Source organism: Equus caballus, chromosome 6, assembly GCF_041296265.1.
Source record: "Equus caballus isolate H_3958 breed thoroughbred chromosome 6, TB-T2T, whole genome shotgun sequence".
In the NCBI taxonomy this organism is placed as follows: domain Eukaryota; kingdom Metazoa; phylum Chordata; class Mammalia; order Perissodactyla; family Equidae; genus Equus; species Equus caballus.
This window is the reverse complement of record NC_091689.1, coordinates 39,023,000-39,039,862: the sequence shown is the minus strand read 5'-3', so window position 1 is coordinate 39,039,862 and position 16,863 is coordinate 39,023,000. Positions and strand designations below refer to the sequence as shown.

At 43.7% G+C, this 16,863-nt stretch overlaps 1 protein-coding gene across 2 annotated transcripts in view; it reads right to left on the bottom strand.

The window, feature by feature from the left end:
- The window catches only part of LOC138924622 (leucine carboxyl methyltransferase 1-like), a 28,360-nt gene extending 12,471 nt beyond the window's left edge, over nt 1-15,889 (bottom strand). For both annotated transcript variants that reach the window (XM_070269701.1, XM_070269702.1), the window contains exon 1: nt 15,536-15,889. In XM_070269701.1, coding sequence (XP_070125802.1) covers nt 15,536-15,645 — 110 coding nt within the window. In that variant the 5' untranslated portion in view covers nt 15,646-15,889. The remainder of the gene's footprint in view (nt 1-15,535) is intronic.
- Between the last annotated feature and the right edge of the window lie 974 nt (nt 15,890-16,863).

The window sequence follows — 16,863 nt, the reverse complement described above, 5'->3', positions numbered from 1 at the left end:
GGCCCCAGAAGCAGATACTATATCTTTTCTTTCTATCTACTCACAAGGCTTGCTGCTGCCTTGACTGCAACAGGTGCTGACTTCCCTACAAACATGTCCCCCACAGTCTCTCCATCCATATTTGTACTTCCATAGACACTCCTAAGGAAGCACATGTTCAGCTACTCGATGCAACAACTCAGCACAGAAACACACAAAGACTCACTAAAGGACACAATTTGCTAAAAGCCCAGATGTCCGAGGAAAACAGCAGACCCACAAGTTTTACAGAGTAAACCTGCTCAGTTATCTAAAAGAGTGCTTTTCAAACAGTGAGCTGTTTTAATATGAAATCAGTTGAATACTATGCAAGTCTGCATTTAAAAAAACAAAGTAAAACGGAAAATATAAGCATGCATTACACATAGTAAGGGTTAAGACTGTTTCGTGAAGCTTTTGTTTCAAGCACATGTTGGGGGTCTAAGTGCAATGAAATGGGTTTTCTCACTGTTGGTGGCCATGTGATGAACACTGATTTCAAAGGAATCCTCTGGTGCCATCTGGCGGTAAAAGCCATACCTGCAGTTGAGGCAGGAGTGGTAGAGCAGTGATGAGAACACAAACCAAACAGGTTAAGGGTAGGAAGCGGACTTAGAAATGATCTAGTCAACTCCAATATCCAGCGCAAGAATGCTTTCAACAGTATTAAGCCACTGCTTGACTACTCCCCACAAAGAAGGCACTCACTCCACTGCTAAGCAACTGCTGAAAAGCTGGTCAATTTGCCTCCCTCTAAGCGCTCCTTCCTGGACTTATTATTGCCTCTTGGATAACAAGGAGCAGTTTCTATTCCTCTCAGTTCTGTATTATCAGTCAATTAAATACTATTGATTCAGTCAAGCAACATTTATTGAGTGTCTGCTAAGTGCGAGGCATTGAGGATACAGTGGTGACAAGACAGAGAAGGGACAGAGACAAACATAAATAAGAGATTATAACAAATGAAGGATTCAACAGTATGGAGGATAGAGGGACCTAGTTTAGAGAAGGTGAAAGGGAAGGCCTCTCTGAAAAGGGGATGCTGAGTTGAGTCCTAGGGAATTGGACAAAGTCAGCTGTGCAAAAGGCATTCCAGACGGGAGGAACAGCAGATAGAAACGCTGCGGGGTGGGAATGGACTGGGAGCGTTCTAGTATCAGAAAGTAGGCATGGGGGCTGGAGAACAGTAGAAAACAGGAGAAACCAGAGAGGACTCTAGAGAGAGAAGCCAGCTGAGGTCACAGAGGGCCTGGCAGGAGCCTGGGACTGATCTCAACAGCACACTGGACGTGGTCAGTGATGCGCAGCACAAAAGGTGGGGAGATGCAACAGGACGGAACACAAGTACATCTGATCCTAGTTCCCACAATTCCTGCTTCCTGGTGTTTCTAACACGTGTTTCTTTCTGATCTTCAAATCAAGATGACTGACAGTGGTTCCCCTGTCTCGAGGAAAAAGGACCTCACTGATTTGCCTATGAGATTGGCCAAGATAAAAAGCTTTACAACACACTGTGGGAAAGAGTAAGGAAGAGAGTGCTGCTGGGCACTGCTCATGGGAGTTCTGAGGTGAATGAGCATGTTTCAGGACTTACAGGCCATCAAGTGGCGATTAGCTGAGCAAATCACAGTGCATCCACGCAATGAAATACTAACCAATCTTGAAAACATAAACTAAAAGAACTGGACATGGCAAGATGGTCAAGATACGCTTTTCAGAGAAAAAGGTAAGACCAAAAATACATGTAGCGTATGTGCCACAAATAGGTGTGTTACCGTGCCAGGCTCACTTTTGCCTGCCACCTGGAAAGCCAAATACAGAGATGACGAGATTGCAGCAGAGAGAGAGTTTAATCACAAGACAGCCACGTGAGGAAGCGAGAGCATGTCTCAAATCCACTTCCCCGAAAATAGGAACTCAAGGATATTTATGGGATGGGGGGCAAGGTGGTCTGAAATGTGGAGATAAGGAGAGGTGAAGTAATTGATGATGTGTGCATGCATAGTCAGACTTCATGCCTCTTTAGAGGACACATGCTCACAAAATGGCAGTGTGAACATGATGTGAGGATGGAGTTTTTAGCCTCCTGACATCAAAAGGTCGCCTATCAGATATCTGCGTGGGTCCAGCTGATGAGTTGGTGGTCTCAACTGGCCTGGAGTGGACAAAGGGGTTCTAATTCCTGAAAAACAGTTTAAACACCCATTACCATGGTGACCCAGGCTCCAGGGAGATGTTATCTATAGGAACCTAGAGGGAGTCAGATAGCATACTGCCTAAACAGCACAGTTAACAATGGGTAGGATAAACTGCTAAAAGCTATAATCAGTAATTGCAAAAAGGAAAAAGAATATTAGTTCCTAGCTACTTAATCATCAATGGCTAACTGGTTGCCAGTTTCATATGTGTATGTCTGTAAATACAGAAGTAGTGGAGGACTAATTGGTATCAAAATGTTAATGATTATCTCTGAGATTTCTGGGTTTTTTTAAATGTATCTATGTTTTTAAAATTTGTACACTAACAACTACATGCCATATCTCATTATATCTAAGATGCAATCAATTGTAAGACTGAAAAAAGAAAGAAAATACACTGCCGATTAGTTTTTCTTATCGCTTAGAATTTTAATTTTGTGGTTATTGAAAAAGCTCCTTTAGACTTCTTTAAACAGATTACCATCATCTCTCTCTCTTGTACACACACAAAAAGAAAAAGATGAGGGAAATAAGTTGATTAAGTTTTCACTTTCAGGATATCTGTGAGTTTCCACACAATAGCGACCTTCATACCATCGAGGGTGTTGGTGACGCCGCATTTCTTAAAAGACCATCATCATCTTTCTCTGAGATTTTCTTCCAAGCTGCTGCCCCTCACTCTGTAAGTTTTGATACCTTTTCTTGATCCCATCAGAAGGTATCAATGGATGGTTTTCAAACAGCAATCAGGATCTGTGCTCCTTCTTCAAATGGCCTTTAAATGGTATGGGGACAAAAGCATCCAGGGGCTGTGGTTGCAGAGGTCCAGCCCTGCCACCAGGAATAAGGACCATGTCCACTTGCACAGGTAATGACAAATCTAACACAACCTGACAGTGACTGCAGGACACATCAAGAATAAATCACATCTGATTTCAAAAAAGTTAAAAGGCAAGAACACATGTGTCACAGAATCAATCAAACACAGCATTGCTTCACAAGAAGAAAACAGTAACAAACATAAAAGGCAAATATTAAACTAGGAAAAATATCTGTGACACACCACAAAGTATTAACATCCTTTCGGTATAAAGGACTAGTAAATTAGTAAGAAAAAACCCCTAATATCCAAGAAGGAAAAAAAGGACAAAAGACAAAAAAAAGAACAATTCACAAAAGAAATCCAACTGATCAATGAACACACATATCAGCTCTATCAATAATTTTTTAAAAAGCACAATGAAAGCAAAAGCAGAGAGCAGTACTTCTATCAAATTGGCAACAGAACTATTTTTTAACAGAAGCTGGCGCTGGAGAGGGCTGAGGAGGATGGCACTCAACACCACCGCCAGAACAATCAACTGGCACAGGCACGTCCAAGGCACCGTGGCAACAGGTACAGAAAGCCAGAAAAGCATGTGTACACAATGACAGAACAACCCCACTTCTGGGATCTTATCCTAAGGAAACAAGAATGGACACAAAGATTTTTGTACAAGAATACTGAACCTGGAATTATCGCATCAGGCGAACAAAGCAGAATACAAAATTACATATACAGGATGTTCCCAATTTTGCTAGAATGAACATATACATATACATAAAGACTGTCCAAAGTAGATACCAAAAATCTAATACTACTTATCTCCATACCACGATCCTGTGCATCTTGTTTGCTGTCCATTCCCATTAGTCCTCTGTTCCCAAAACCCAGAGAACATCCCTTCTACTTGTATGTCCTAATTTCATGTTTGAAACCCAGATGCAAAGAATCAAATATCTCAGATTTAGACAGACCTCAAAGATTTTCTCAATTTCATTCAATCCACTACTACTCTAAAAATTTTCATGACATTCACATACCACATGTTCAATTTAATATGTCTTGAAATCAACTACCTTTTTGTTAATACTCAGAAGAAGATATCTGGTAGCATATCAGACCTAACGCATTCTGTAATAAATACCTAATTATTTAAATTTAAAATACCAGTCTGTGTACCGCCTGAAACCATCTCACATTCCTCCCGTGGGAAACACTGACCTGGCCCAACCTCTGTCTATTCATCCAAGAAAGATTTACTGACTCTGTCCCATCTGCGTGGGTGTCAACTGCCACAATGGGAATTTCATGGCAAAGGTGTGAAAAAGCCTCCCATAGGCATCCCTTCATCAGAGGGTTCAGGGCACGAGAAGGTGCCCTCTCTGCTCGCTGTCTGATGAGGATCAAGGCTGGGTTGGTTCATTTTACTTCTAATCAACACTCATGAGTGCTCACTAGGCGCCAAGCATTATTCTAAACGCTTAACACATAGGAACACATAACCCTCCTAACAAGCCTACAAGGAAGGCACTGCTTTACAGACAGATGTTAAGGTAGTTTCCTCAAGATGTGCAACCTTGCAGAGAACTTCATTCTGCTGCTTTTCAAACCTACTTACCCACCTGATCTAGACCCCTCTTCCAACACTTCAGTTGTTTACGTCATGTGTATCTGTTTGTGAGTGTGCTTGTGTACCTGTTTGTATATACATACACATGTACAATAAAACACATACACGTATATACACGTGTGCATGTATACATCATCAAAAATGCGCAGTTTTGGAAAGACAGTTCACAAAAGAAGATACAGGAATGGCCAACAGGCACATAGAAAGATGTTTAACATCGTTAGTTGCCAGGGAAATGCAATTTAAAACCATAATGAAATGCTATTTCACACACACTGACAATACCGAATGTTAACAAGGATATGAAGCAATGGCAGTTTTGATATATTGCTGGTGTAAACTGATAAACCACTTTGGAAATTAGTCTGGCAATTAAAATACATACCCACCTTCTGACTAAGCAATTCCACTCCTAGACATTTATCCAAGAGAAATGAAAGACATATAAAATGTCCATTGCAGGCTATTCACAATGGCCAAAAACTGGATACAACTCATCCATAATCAGGTGAATGGATGAACTAATCAGAGTATATTCACACAACATAAAAAGGAGCAAACTACTTTACACTGACAAAGGTTCTCTCCCTGACCAAACTCTAGCCAGGCTCCCCTGAGCCCTCTTCTCGACAGGCCTCAAACTTGGTTTATTCTATAAAGACTTGAACAAACACTAAGATAGCTTCTAACAGCTCAAAGCCACACCCCTAGGATGACGCTAGTCCCCCTTGGAGTGCCCGCCTAAGAAAACTCAACGCTGGCAAAAGCATTTACTGTTTGTTCCAAGCAACACTTAAAGATAGGGCCCCAGTCTTCCAGTTAGCAATTTCAGATGGTTTCACATGGACCGATCCCTCTTTCCCACTTTGCGTAATTTTTCTCTTCTCTGACTCTACTCATTATTCTCCTTACTCCCTCATTCTCCCTTTAAAATGCCCTCTGGACAAATCAAAGTTGGGTTTAGTTCACACTGGAGTCTTTTCTTTATTGCAGTAGTTATTAGTGATTAAAATCTGTCCTTACCACTTTAACTACTATCTGGCTTTGTTGATCTTTGACAGTGCACACAACATGGACGAATCTCAAAGAACACGTTGAGTGAAAGAAGACACAGAAAGAATACATATCATATGATTCCACTGACATGACATTCAAGAATAGGCGAATCTAATCAATCGTGGCCGAAATCAGAAAAGGACTGTTAAGTGGAGGTTGGAAGACTAACCAGAAAGAGATACAGGGGAAATTTCTGGAGTTTCAGAAATATTTTATATCCTGTTTCTGGTGGTGGTAACAGATATATACAGTTGTCAGCACTCATCAAACTGAACACTGACAACTTGAGCTTTTTATTATATAAATTATCTTCCTCTCTCCCCCTCCCTCCACCTCCCTCTTCTTCCCCGCCCCCCACCTCCCACCCCCCAATTTCTCTTAAGAATACCTGGGGAAATTTGGGGGGAAAAAGATAAGATGAGAAATGTAGTTGACCCTCCAAGTTCCCTTTTCAATATCCACTCACCCCTTTCTCCTTACGAAGAGGACCCCAATTTTGTTTGAGGTGTCAATCTACCCAAGTAGAAATTCTCACCTCCCCACGCATTCCTGCAGCCAGGGGTGGGGCCACATGTCCTAGTTCTGGCTAAGGAGAAGTACATAGAAGCCTACAGGGTAGGGTTTCCCGTAAAGCTATTGCTTTCCTGATGAAAAGGGACAGACTCAGACACATGTCTTTTGTTAGCACCCCTTCCTTTTCTTTCTTCCTGGAGCACAGCTGCTCAAACAGACTAAAAAATTCTGATATTCCCCGGTACAAACCTATTCTTACCCTGTGAAACAAGCTATGGGAGCTCTGAATCAATTCACAGCTAAGTAACTTTGTGAGTCAAAGTTTTCAGGCATCAAAATGAAAAAAAAGCAATTTCAACTGGAACTCAAGAATGACAAATGCATTGCTGTGTTAAAATATATATAAGAATTTAGTATATAATCCAAGTGATGTTTCAAATCAATGGGAAAATAGAGACCATTCAATAGATGGTGTAGGGACAACTGGCTAATAATTTGAGACAAAATTAAGTTAGACTGCTACTTTATAATATATAAAATAATAAAGATAGATGAATGATCTAAGCATAAAAGTCAAAAACATAAAAGTGCTACAAGAAAATGTTAGAATGATCGAGAATATGGTCTTTCAAAGCATTACCTGAAATCCACAAGCCATAAAGTTAAGTTGTCAGATTCTGCACCGTAAAGATTCACAATTTCTGTATTATGAAATGTACCATACAAGCTAAACTGAAAGACAAGCATGAGTTTGAGAGAAAATACTGCAACAAATACAGAGGCAACAGATTACTATCCCTGACATAAAAAGTTCTTACAAATCAATAATAAAAACACAAATAACCAAACAAGTAAAAGACAACAGCCCACTAGGAAAATGATATGGAGAGAGGGCTCACATAGAAAATATCAATCATAGTGAGCAGATTAAAAATTCTGCCTCACTAGTGATTATAGTAATACAAATTAAAAAGAAGTATTATTTTCCAGCTGCCAGTTGATAAACAATTTAAGAAACTAAGAATATTCGGTGATTAGCATCTTATTCACTACAGATGGGAATGAAAACTAACATAACCTCTTTCAAGAACCATTTTACAGAAACTTCTCCCCTGAAATCCATCTCATAGGAAAACTCAAGCCACGTGCAAAAATCCAACAGAAGAGCAGTCAAGTAAATTACAACCACACTGCGAATACTGTGCAGCCATTAAAAAGAATGAAGTGGATCTGTGTGAAACTACATACAATAGGTTCATATTATGCTACTGAGGGGGAAAAAGTGTTCACTTTTGTAATTAATTAAAAAAAGTTTTTAAGAGAAAAAAATGATGTGATGCTAATATTCTAGATCTAAGATCATTATCTTTCACAGATATTTTCCAAAATTTAATTCCTCTTTTTAAAAGGGGAAAAATCCACAATTTATTTGACTTTCTTGATGGGCAACTTTGGCAGCTAATTTATCCTCAATAGAATGTTCTAGTTCTAAAGTGACATATCATCTCCAGGGAGGAAAGCAGCAGCCACTGTCGTCAAAATATTTCTGATGAAAATTTCAGCCCTGCTCTCTGGGGCACAGCTGTGAAGATATGATTAGTGTGCTGGAAAGGCCGAGGCCCCCAGGAAAAGGCCGCCTTTCCTGAGAGGTGACACTGTGGCCTGCCTGCATGTCAAGAGGGGCATTTTTCGATTCCATTGGAAAATCAAATTAAACTCTGTAATATTCACAATGGAATTTCAGATTTACAGCCCCTGGACTGGTTTCTAAAACATACAGATAACTGAAAACCAGTAAAACAGAAAACCAGAATTTTAAGACCTCATCAGGAAAGGTAATCTTGACCATCTACACTGAGTTCCTCTTCACTTCAGCCATCTGACAAATTATTATGCGTCTACAATGCACACGGCATTAAGGCAGACATGGTCCTTGCTCTGTACCACATTTACTCTAGTCAGAGAGAAAAACATGAAACACTATGTCTGAATTACAACTGGGCTGATGACCACAGAGGCGATGCAGAGAGTGTCATGAGGACATATAACAGGGGCAAGATCTTGACTGCGGGCATCAGAGAGGCCTCCTTGAGGGTTCCTCATCTGAGAGAAACCAAAAACCTTGCAGTCATCATTGACACTTGAGTCTCCCCCGACATCCAGTCTGTCAACGCATTCCATCAGCTCAATCTACCTTCAAAGTGGACCCAGAATCTGACCGACTCTCAGCACTTGCTCCACTACCATCCTGATCCAAGCCACGAGCATCTCTGACTTGGGATATTCCAGTACCACTAACTCATCTCCCTGTTCTATCCTTGTCCTCTACGGTCTGTTCTCCACAGAGAAGCTGAAGCGATCCTGTGGAAATTCAAGTCACGTCACCTTCTTCAGTTCAAAATCCTCCAGTGGCTCCCATCTCAGAGCACAAGTTAGGGCCTTACAAGAGCCTGCAACATCTGTCCCCACGGCCTCCCAGATTCCATCTGCTACTCTTCTCCCTCTCACTCATGCTGGCCTGTGGCTCCTAGAACAGGGGAGGCCAGCTCCTGCCTCAGGGCCTCTCTGCTCTCTGTTCTGTCTACCTGGACACTGTTTCCCCAGATATCCACAGGGCTCACTCCTCACCCCCCACAAGTCTTTCCCCAGCATTGGCCTTGTCAGCAGGGCCTTCCCTGGCCATCCCATCTCCAGTGACAACTCCTTCCAACACTCCCACTACATCTACCTCCACCTGACATGCCAGGTATTTTGGCTTCCTTTCTGTTTGCCCCCTGGAAAAAAAATGCACCATAAGAGCTCCAGTTTTGCTCACTACTATAACTGCACTAGAACAGTGTCTCCAGAAACTGAGCAGGCACTCAATAAAGAGTGTTGAATGGATGCCTCCATCTGAGAGATGATGTAGAACTACTGAGACAGGAAGGCTGGGAGAAAGCCTTGTGGGCAGAGGGAGCAGCGTGCTGAAAGGCCCCACAGAAGGCAGGAACAGGGCATATCTGAAGAACAAAGGAGACCCCAAAGGGAAGCACGGAGTGATGTGAAGTGAGGCTGGAGAAGTACGACGGAGCAGGCAGGGCTGTGGAGAACACGTAGGAATCCTTGGTCTTTTTCCCACAGCCACAAGAAGTCATTAAATGAGGGATTACATATGCCCTTTACAAACCTCTGGCTTCAGTGGGAGATATGGATTTGGGGGAGGGAAGAGTGACTTAGGGTCCTCAGTTAGCGGACTAGTGCCATAGCTCAGACTACAGGTGACCTCAGCTTGCAGTGAGATAGAAGCAGCAGAGGTGGAGAAAAAGAGTTGGTTCCAGAAATGTTCAGCACACGTAATCAACAGGTCTGGGGGACTGATCGCATCGGGGTAAGTGAAAGGGCAGTTCCAAGCTGACTCCTACCTTTTGCACTTGGGAACTGAATGAACAGCCCATTCACTGGGTTTGGGGAGGTGACGAGGAGGAGAGCACATGAAGATGATCTTGAAGACAGTTTTGGAAATAATGAGTTTGAGATCATTCTGAGACCTCCAAATGGAGTTTTCCAGTCAGCGGTGGGTATCCAGGGCATGATCAGATCATGAAGGGTGTAGTGTCATGCAACGTCGTGTAGGTTTTTACCTTCTGGTTGATGGGACATCCAAAGGTTTTAAGTGACAAAGTGATAGGACAAGATTTGTGATTCCCCAAAATCACCCTGGCCACAGCATAAACACTGGGTTGGAGGAGGGGGTTAGACCAAAGCAGGTCCGACAACAAGGACGTGGTGCAATAGACCGGGTGAACGAGCAGACGTGAGCAAGGGCTACGGGAGTGGGGAAGGAAAAGAGCACAGACCTTCTCTTTGTCACCACCCCATCTCCTGCACGGCTGCTGGGGATTTTTCTACAACACACACCAGATCATGTCAGTTCTTCCACTTAAAACCCCTCAGGACCTTCTATTCACCTTGGGACTTCTGCATTTCATTCTCCGACAACCTCTCTGGAGTTCTCTGGCCACCCACACCCCTACTGAAAGTCCACTTCTCCTAATACTCTGCATAATCTGCAGATAATCCTCTGCAAATAATCCTCTGCATCAATCTACATTGCTGTTTAGGTCATGTTGTCTTCTCCTGCCTGACAAACACCTATCTTTTTAAGACTCACTTCCTCCACTGTGAAAAGAAGAAAAGCAGTGCTGACATCCAGGAGCTAGCCCGGTACCATTGATGAGGATTATTTTAGGCTGGTTACTTTTAAAAACTGCAGATGAGGAAGCTCTGAGGAGTGGAATTTGCTTGCCCTTTGATGAGAGACATTTGTATTTGTGAAGGAAGTCTCCATCTGCGGGGAGTGTCTCCCTCTCTGCACCAGGAGGAAGGGAGATGACCCTATCTCTGGAAACTTTTAATGGGGAGGCAAGGACTTAAGTCTTGTTTATTGCACTTGTCTGGTAACCTCATGGTTACCCACCACCACCAACATCCTCCTTTGTCTTTAGCTGAAGATAATATTTAAGGTGGTGGCTTCTGCCATTTACTTAATCCTGTTTGATTCTTATCTAAAAGTTATAAGACCACCCAATAACCAGACCCCACCAGCACTGATACCACTTTAACAACTTTTTTTTACATATTCTTTCCTTTCTCTTGTAAAGAGATAACTCACATACCTATGGCTTAAATTTAGCCCTACTCTCAACCCATGTGTGCAGCAGCAGCAGCAGCTCTGACTGCCCATGGGTCCTGTCCCCATGCAGCAGCTCTTGACTGCCCATGGGTCCTGTCCCCATGTTATTCCACACTATTATCTAAATAAAAGAGCACTACTGCCAGACCTTGAGAGTCCAAGAAATCTTTCTTTTGACTCTTCGGCTTGCTGACCCCACTTCACCATGAGCCAGGCTTTCCTGTTGTTAGAAGCTGGCCTCATGCTCACACAAACCATGCTGTTTACCTATTGGACATAAACTTCTCACAGACACCAGCACAAGGTCACGCTGCAACAGCGATGATGTGAGACAAAACAAGACCACTTCATCATTTTGCCTAAACAGACAAATAGAAGGCCGTCATGCCATCCAGAAAATACCAAACATCCCTCTCTCCTGGCTGAAGCGAGCAACTGTGGCTTCTTTATGAATTATAGCGTTTGTCTCACTCTAGTCACAATTCCTTCTAGAATTGATTGATTGAGCTACACGATCACAGAATCGTCCCTGCCTCCTGTCAGCACCCAGTCCAGAGCAAATCCCTGCTTCCTTGAACCCTCCCCAAACTATCCACCCAAAGCCCAAATCCTGTAAGTTCTTTCTAACGCCCTCATCCTGATAGGCCCCAGAGTTCCCTATGATGTGAGGCCTCCCTCATTACAAAGAGTAATTAAACCCAACTGGTTTACCTACTGATGTGTTTCTGGTGGTCTTTGCTGGAGGACATTGCAACTCTAACAGTAGGATAGGTTGGTTGGTTAAGTTTCTTGTAGGAAGTGAATGGAGTTCCAATCTGAAGGCTTCTATTTTCTATGTTAAGCATGCTCAAAACATCACCCATATTATCTTGAGAATGAAGGGTTGGGGGGAGTAAATCAGAAGTTTGTGGAAAACGTCTGCATTAAATATTCTGGAGCATGGGAGAGTGACTTGACAAGAGAATCATACTAGAATGGTCAGGCTCTGTGAGGGCACAGGTGAGGTGGGGTGACATGAATTCGAAATAGTACCCAGCTGCCCTGCTCTGTGAGTCCTATCACCAGTACTCAAGACAAAAATGGGTAGTTTGGTTTTGGGTTTACTGGGACTGAAGGGCAAGGGAGAGGAGGCATTGCCAAGAGAATTCCGGAACGATACATTATGAACCCCGAGCTCAACTGAGAGGTAAGAGCCTAGAGGAAGCGTCTAAAGGATAAAAAATACCATGGAGGTCCTATGGAAAAAGATGCTGAGGGCCTCAGAACAGAAATCCAGGCTATCATGGTGGGAATGGCGACAGGTGGATGAGAAGAGGTCAGCACTGCAGATGAGGCTTTGAAGAAAATGAGTGCCCTGGGTGTACACTGGGTCCTCCACATGCACACTGATGTGAACTAGGATAATGGCAAGAATTGAGGCAGAGAGGAAGGCTGTGGGCCAGGCACCCAAATCTTCAATGAAATAGGGGAGTAATCAGGCAGAAAAGAGTAATGAGGAGGAAGAGAGGGTGCTCCAGCTGAGGACCATGGATCTCAAAGAAATGGGGCAGGGGACAAAGAGCAGAGAAGACACAAATCTCCAACCTGCTAATCCTGAGATCTGCAGTGTATGAGAAAACAGAAGCACCACTTGACAGGGCCTCAAGAAAAGGATATTCCTAGGGAAGGGCCAGGGTCAAGGCAAAGAGAGGGAGGGAAGGACTAAGGAGAGGCTGAGGAAATAGAGGTGGCTGGTGATTATGGAGTGGTAATTTCAGAGGACACTGGGAGGGTTTGGGGGGATCATGGGTAAACAAAAGAGTAGAGAACTGACTAGGGGCACAGCACGACAGGGAAGATAAGGAGAGAGAATGGGGAGTGGGGAGAGTTAGCTATCATGGTAAGTGCTTGACAGATATCTGCTGAAACAAATGGAATTATTAGGTATAAACCTAGTATATCCAATCTGACGAGTCCTAACTATCAGATTGTAGGAGTGATAGCACGAGGCCATCATGACAACAATGATGGTGATGGTCTGATGACACCTACTGTGTGCCGAGCACTCCACATTTAATCCTCACAACAACCCATGAGACAGATGACCTCATTAGGATCCCCAGACGGGCTCTGTTCCAAAGGAGGGAGCAAGCAAAAACAGAAGTAACGGAAGTGTAGGAGCCTCGAGAGACTGACAGGCTTTTTTAAAGTTACTTTAGGGATTTTTATGGCTTAACTCACGGCGGCAGACACCAGCCTGACCCACAGCTACAACATATTCAGTAACTTCAACCAAATACTATTCAGACTGGAGGAAAATCAAAACTAATATAATAATAACTTATGGAAGCCTTGACTTTGTGCCAGATCCTGCGCTACCTGCTTTGCATCGATTATCTCACTTAACCCTCACATCCAAAAGGTAGGTTACCACTATCATCCCCACTTTAAAGGTGAGGAGACTGAGGCAGAAAGTGGGTAACTTGCCCATGATTCACACAAGGAATCCTTCTTTAATAACATGACTTTTTCACAAGATTTAAAGTTTTAATACATTACAGTAAAAATGCAGATCACAGTATCACAGAACCTGAAAGACACTGAGTCTTGCAAAAGATCTTAAAACATTATATTATAGATTCTCACAATTTCTTTGCATGTTTTTTCAGATGAGGGAAAACCCCATGCAAAAAACCTTTGATGAAATGCCTCCGGATGACGAACGTGTGTGGTCTTTTCAGTTAGGACCTATCCCAGAAGATTCTGAGTCAGTGGGTCCAGCGCAGGCCCTGAGCATCTGTGCTCTTTTAAAAAGCCCCACAGACAACAGTGATGTGCAGTGTGAGTTGGGAACTACTGCCTTAGATTCCCCGCAGTTCCAAACCCAAACTTCCCCTACATGTTTAGACATCTGCAGACACAGAGGGCATTGGAAACTGAGGCAGAGAAGAGCTGAAATTATAAAAACCATCCAACAGAGAGTCAAGGAAAAACATACTCTAGTTAAACTATTTCTCTGTACATTTCTTTGTGTCTGAACTATTTTATAGCTAGTTTACTTTAAATAAGTTTACAAAAAATGTTACCAACAGATATTAAATAAACCAATAAAACCAATCAATATCAAATAAGCCTAACCCTAATGTGCTACTGAAAACTATTTTATTTCCCTTTGATAATTCTGACGGCACTTCAGATTTTCTTTGCAAATAGCAGTAGATACGAGAGATACTATTTCCAATTCAACAGTGCTACAGATGTGATCAGTAGCAACTGCAAGCTGGAGAAGAAATAAAGTTGGGTATAATCCATTTAAGTCCACACATTTCACCACTAACGGTCTCCAAGCCTTTAACACCTATGTACGTATTTATCCATTCATTTAATCAACCACTACTAACAACTACTAAATGCCAGACACTGCTCTAAGTACTTTATTAATAACGAAATATCATTCAATCTTTACACTCACCTATGAAGTACCGATTATGATCACCCCATTTTACAGATCAGGGAAGCGAGACACAGAACGGTTTAGTAACTCGCCCAAGTTCACACAGCTCCTAAGTGGCAGAGCTAGGGTCCGTCTGACACAGTCTGGCTCCAGAGTCATGTTCTGAAGCACTTTGCTTAGTCTCCAAGAACGTACAAAAAGTGCCAGCCTTTGTTTTCCCCACCCTATAGTCCCTATGCGGGCCCAGCTTCCAGGGCATTCTTTCAGTTCCTCTCCTTTCTTGCTCTCTCTGAATGCTCTCCTGCACTATTTATTTATTTTAGTTCTAACCTTAAACATCATCGTCTAAAATACGACCTCTAATGGTAAATGCTGTATTTCCCAGCACTCAACACAAAATTGTAATTATCTACTTTATGTACTTATTTGCTCCCTGTCTATCCTTTCCAACCAGGCTGTGAGGTCCACTACGTCATACACCACGTCAGTCTTGCTCATCATGTGTCCTGATCACTGAATACCCACCAACCAACCAGTAGAAAGGAAGGGCCTGGCACAGAGTGAACTCTCAATAATTTCTGTGGAAGGAAGGAATGGAGTGAGTACCCTTGAGCCTCATGCTTTCTTTTTCATGCTTTCAAGTGCAGGATACATACCTGTGCTCACAATGCTCCCCACACAGCCCCCTAACAGGTAGGCTCTTGTGCACACACTCAAGGGCTCTGGAAAGCTTTGGGCTCTGCACACAAATATTATGTGGTCTAGACAGGCCATTTTCCCCTGAACTGACCTGAGCTTCAGGTGCACAATGGGGATGATGACAACCCCAGTGGAATGTATCCTCTAAAAGAGGGAGACCTGCACTCCTCAGAACCCATCGAAACCAACGTTATTATTATCTACTTCACCTCTGTCTTTCCAGCAAGACTTGGTTCCAAGAAGCCAAGACCACGGGTGCCGCTTCAGCGTCCCACTCCCGGGCACCGCATCCCCAGGCTGGCCCCGTGCCCGGCACACACCGCCCGTTCCATGAACGTGTGACGCGCACGAAGAGACCCCCCTCGCTCCCCGCGCCGCACAGCTGTCTCGCGACCTGACGGGCACCTCTTGGCGCACAAGCCTCTTCCTCAGATACAGGCTCGCCTCCCACCAGCCCCCAGCCCCACGCCCCCAGGCCCCAGCCCCCAGGCACCTCTTGCAAATAGAAGCATCTTCACAGGTGCTGCGCACGCCCTCGTCTTCTGCGTCGGGCGAGGAGGAAGAGCCGGAGCTGAAGGAGGGCCTCCTCAGGCTAGTGGCCATGGGCGTGGAGGGCCCGGGCTGCTGTGCCCACCGGGGACACGGAGCGGCGTCCACGGACGCCGGGGGAATGAACGAGTCCGGGAGAAAGCAGGGGTGAGCGGCCGGACTCCACCCGGCTCGGCTAGGCTGGCGAGGCTCAGAGACGCCTCCCACCACGACGGCCCCGCAGCTGTCCCCTCGTCGGCGCTGCCGCCGCCGCCTAGACGCTCACCGGACCATTTCCCCGCCCCGCTCCGTCCGCAAGCGAGCTCATTGGAGAACTCTTTCGGCCCCGCCCACGTAACCCGGAAGTTCACCCGGAAGGAACGTAAACTTAAATGGACGCAAGATCACCGAAGTGCTTTCAGGGAATTGTAGTCTTAGGTGCGTAGGCAGGCCGCCGGGTTTCTTGTTGCTGGTACGAAATTTTATAACTGCAATTAACTCAGGGCGGAAGAGCTGGCAGGATACTCGGGACTAGGGCGAAGGGCAGAGAATCCAGCCTGGGGAAACAAATGTCAGCATTACAGTCAGTCGGGACTCAATCTCATTCAATAATGTAACAAATATTTATGGAGCGCCCAATCTGCGCCAGGTACTGTGCAACGTGCTTCCCACGCGTAATCGCATTTTTTGTGAAGGAAGGAATGTGTGGAAAAGTAATACAATGGAAAACTATGTAGCGCCGAAAATAAACCAGAGCTCCCAGTTACAAGCATCAATGGCTGAATTTCAGCAACATACTACTCAGTGAAAGAAGGAAATATAACGTTTTTGTAAAGTTCAAACCAAGCAAAACTAATATTGTTTACAGAAATGCACATATGTGGTAAAATACTATACAGGAAGGTAAAGTAATGAAGGGAAAAACAGGAATCAGGATATTTGTGACCTTTAGTAAGAGAGGATGGTAGGACACTGGAAGACAAAGATGGGAATGGGGAAGGAGTACAGAGACGACTCAACGACTTCTCTAGTTGGGGTGCGTTCACATGTTTGTTTCATTATTATGCATATTCAGGATGTTCACAACATATATTTTATACTGTGTTTATTATGAAACATTTTATAAGTAAATAAAAAAAGATGTATGCTTGTATATTTCATTTCATTATCTGTTGGGTACCAGGGAATAGATATACTCAAACTTTAACAACCTTGGATCACACACACACACACACACAAGCAAAACAAACAAACAATAACAGCAAAACCCAATACACATATCTTGTGTCAAGA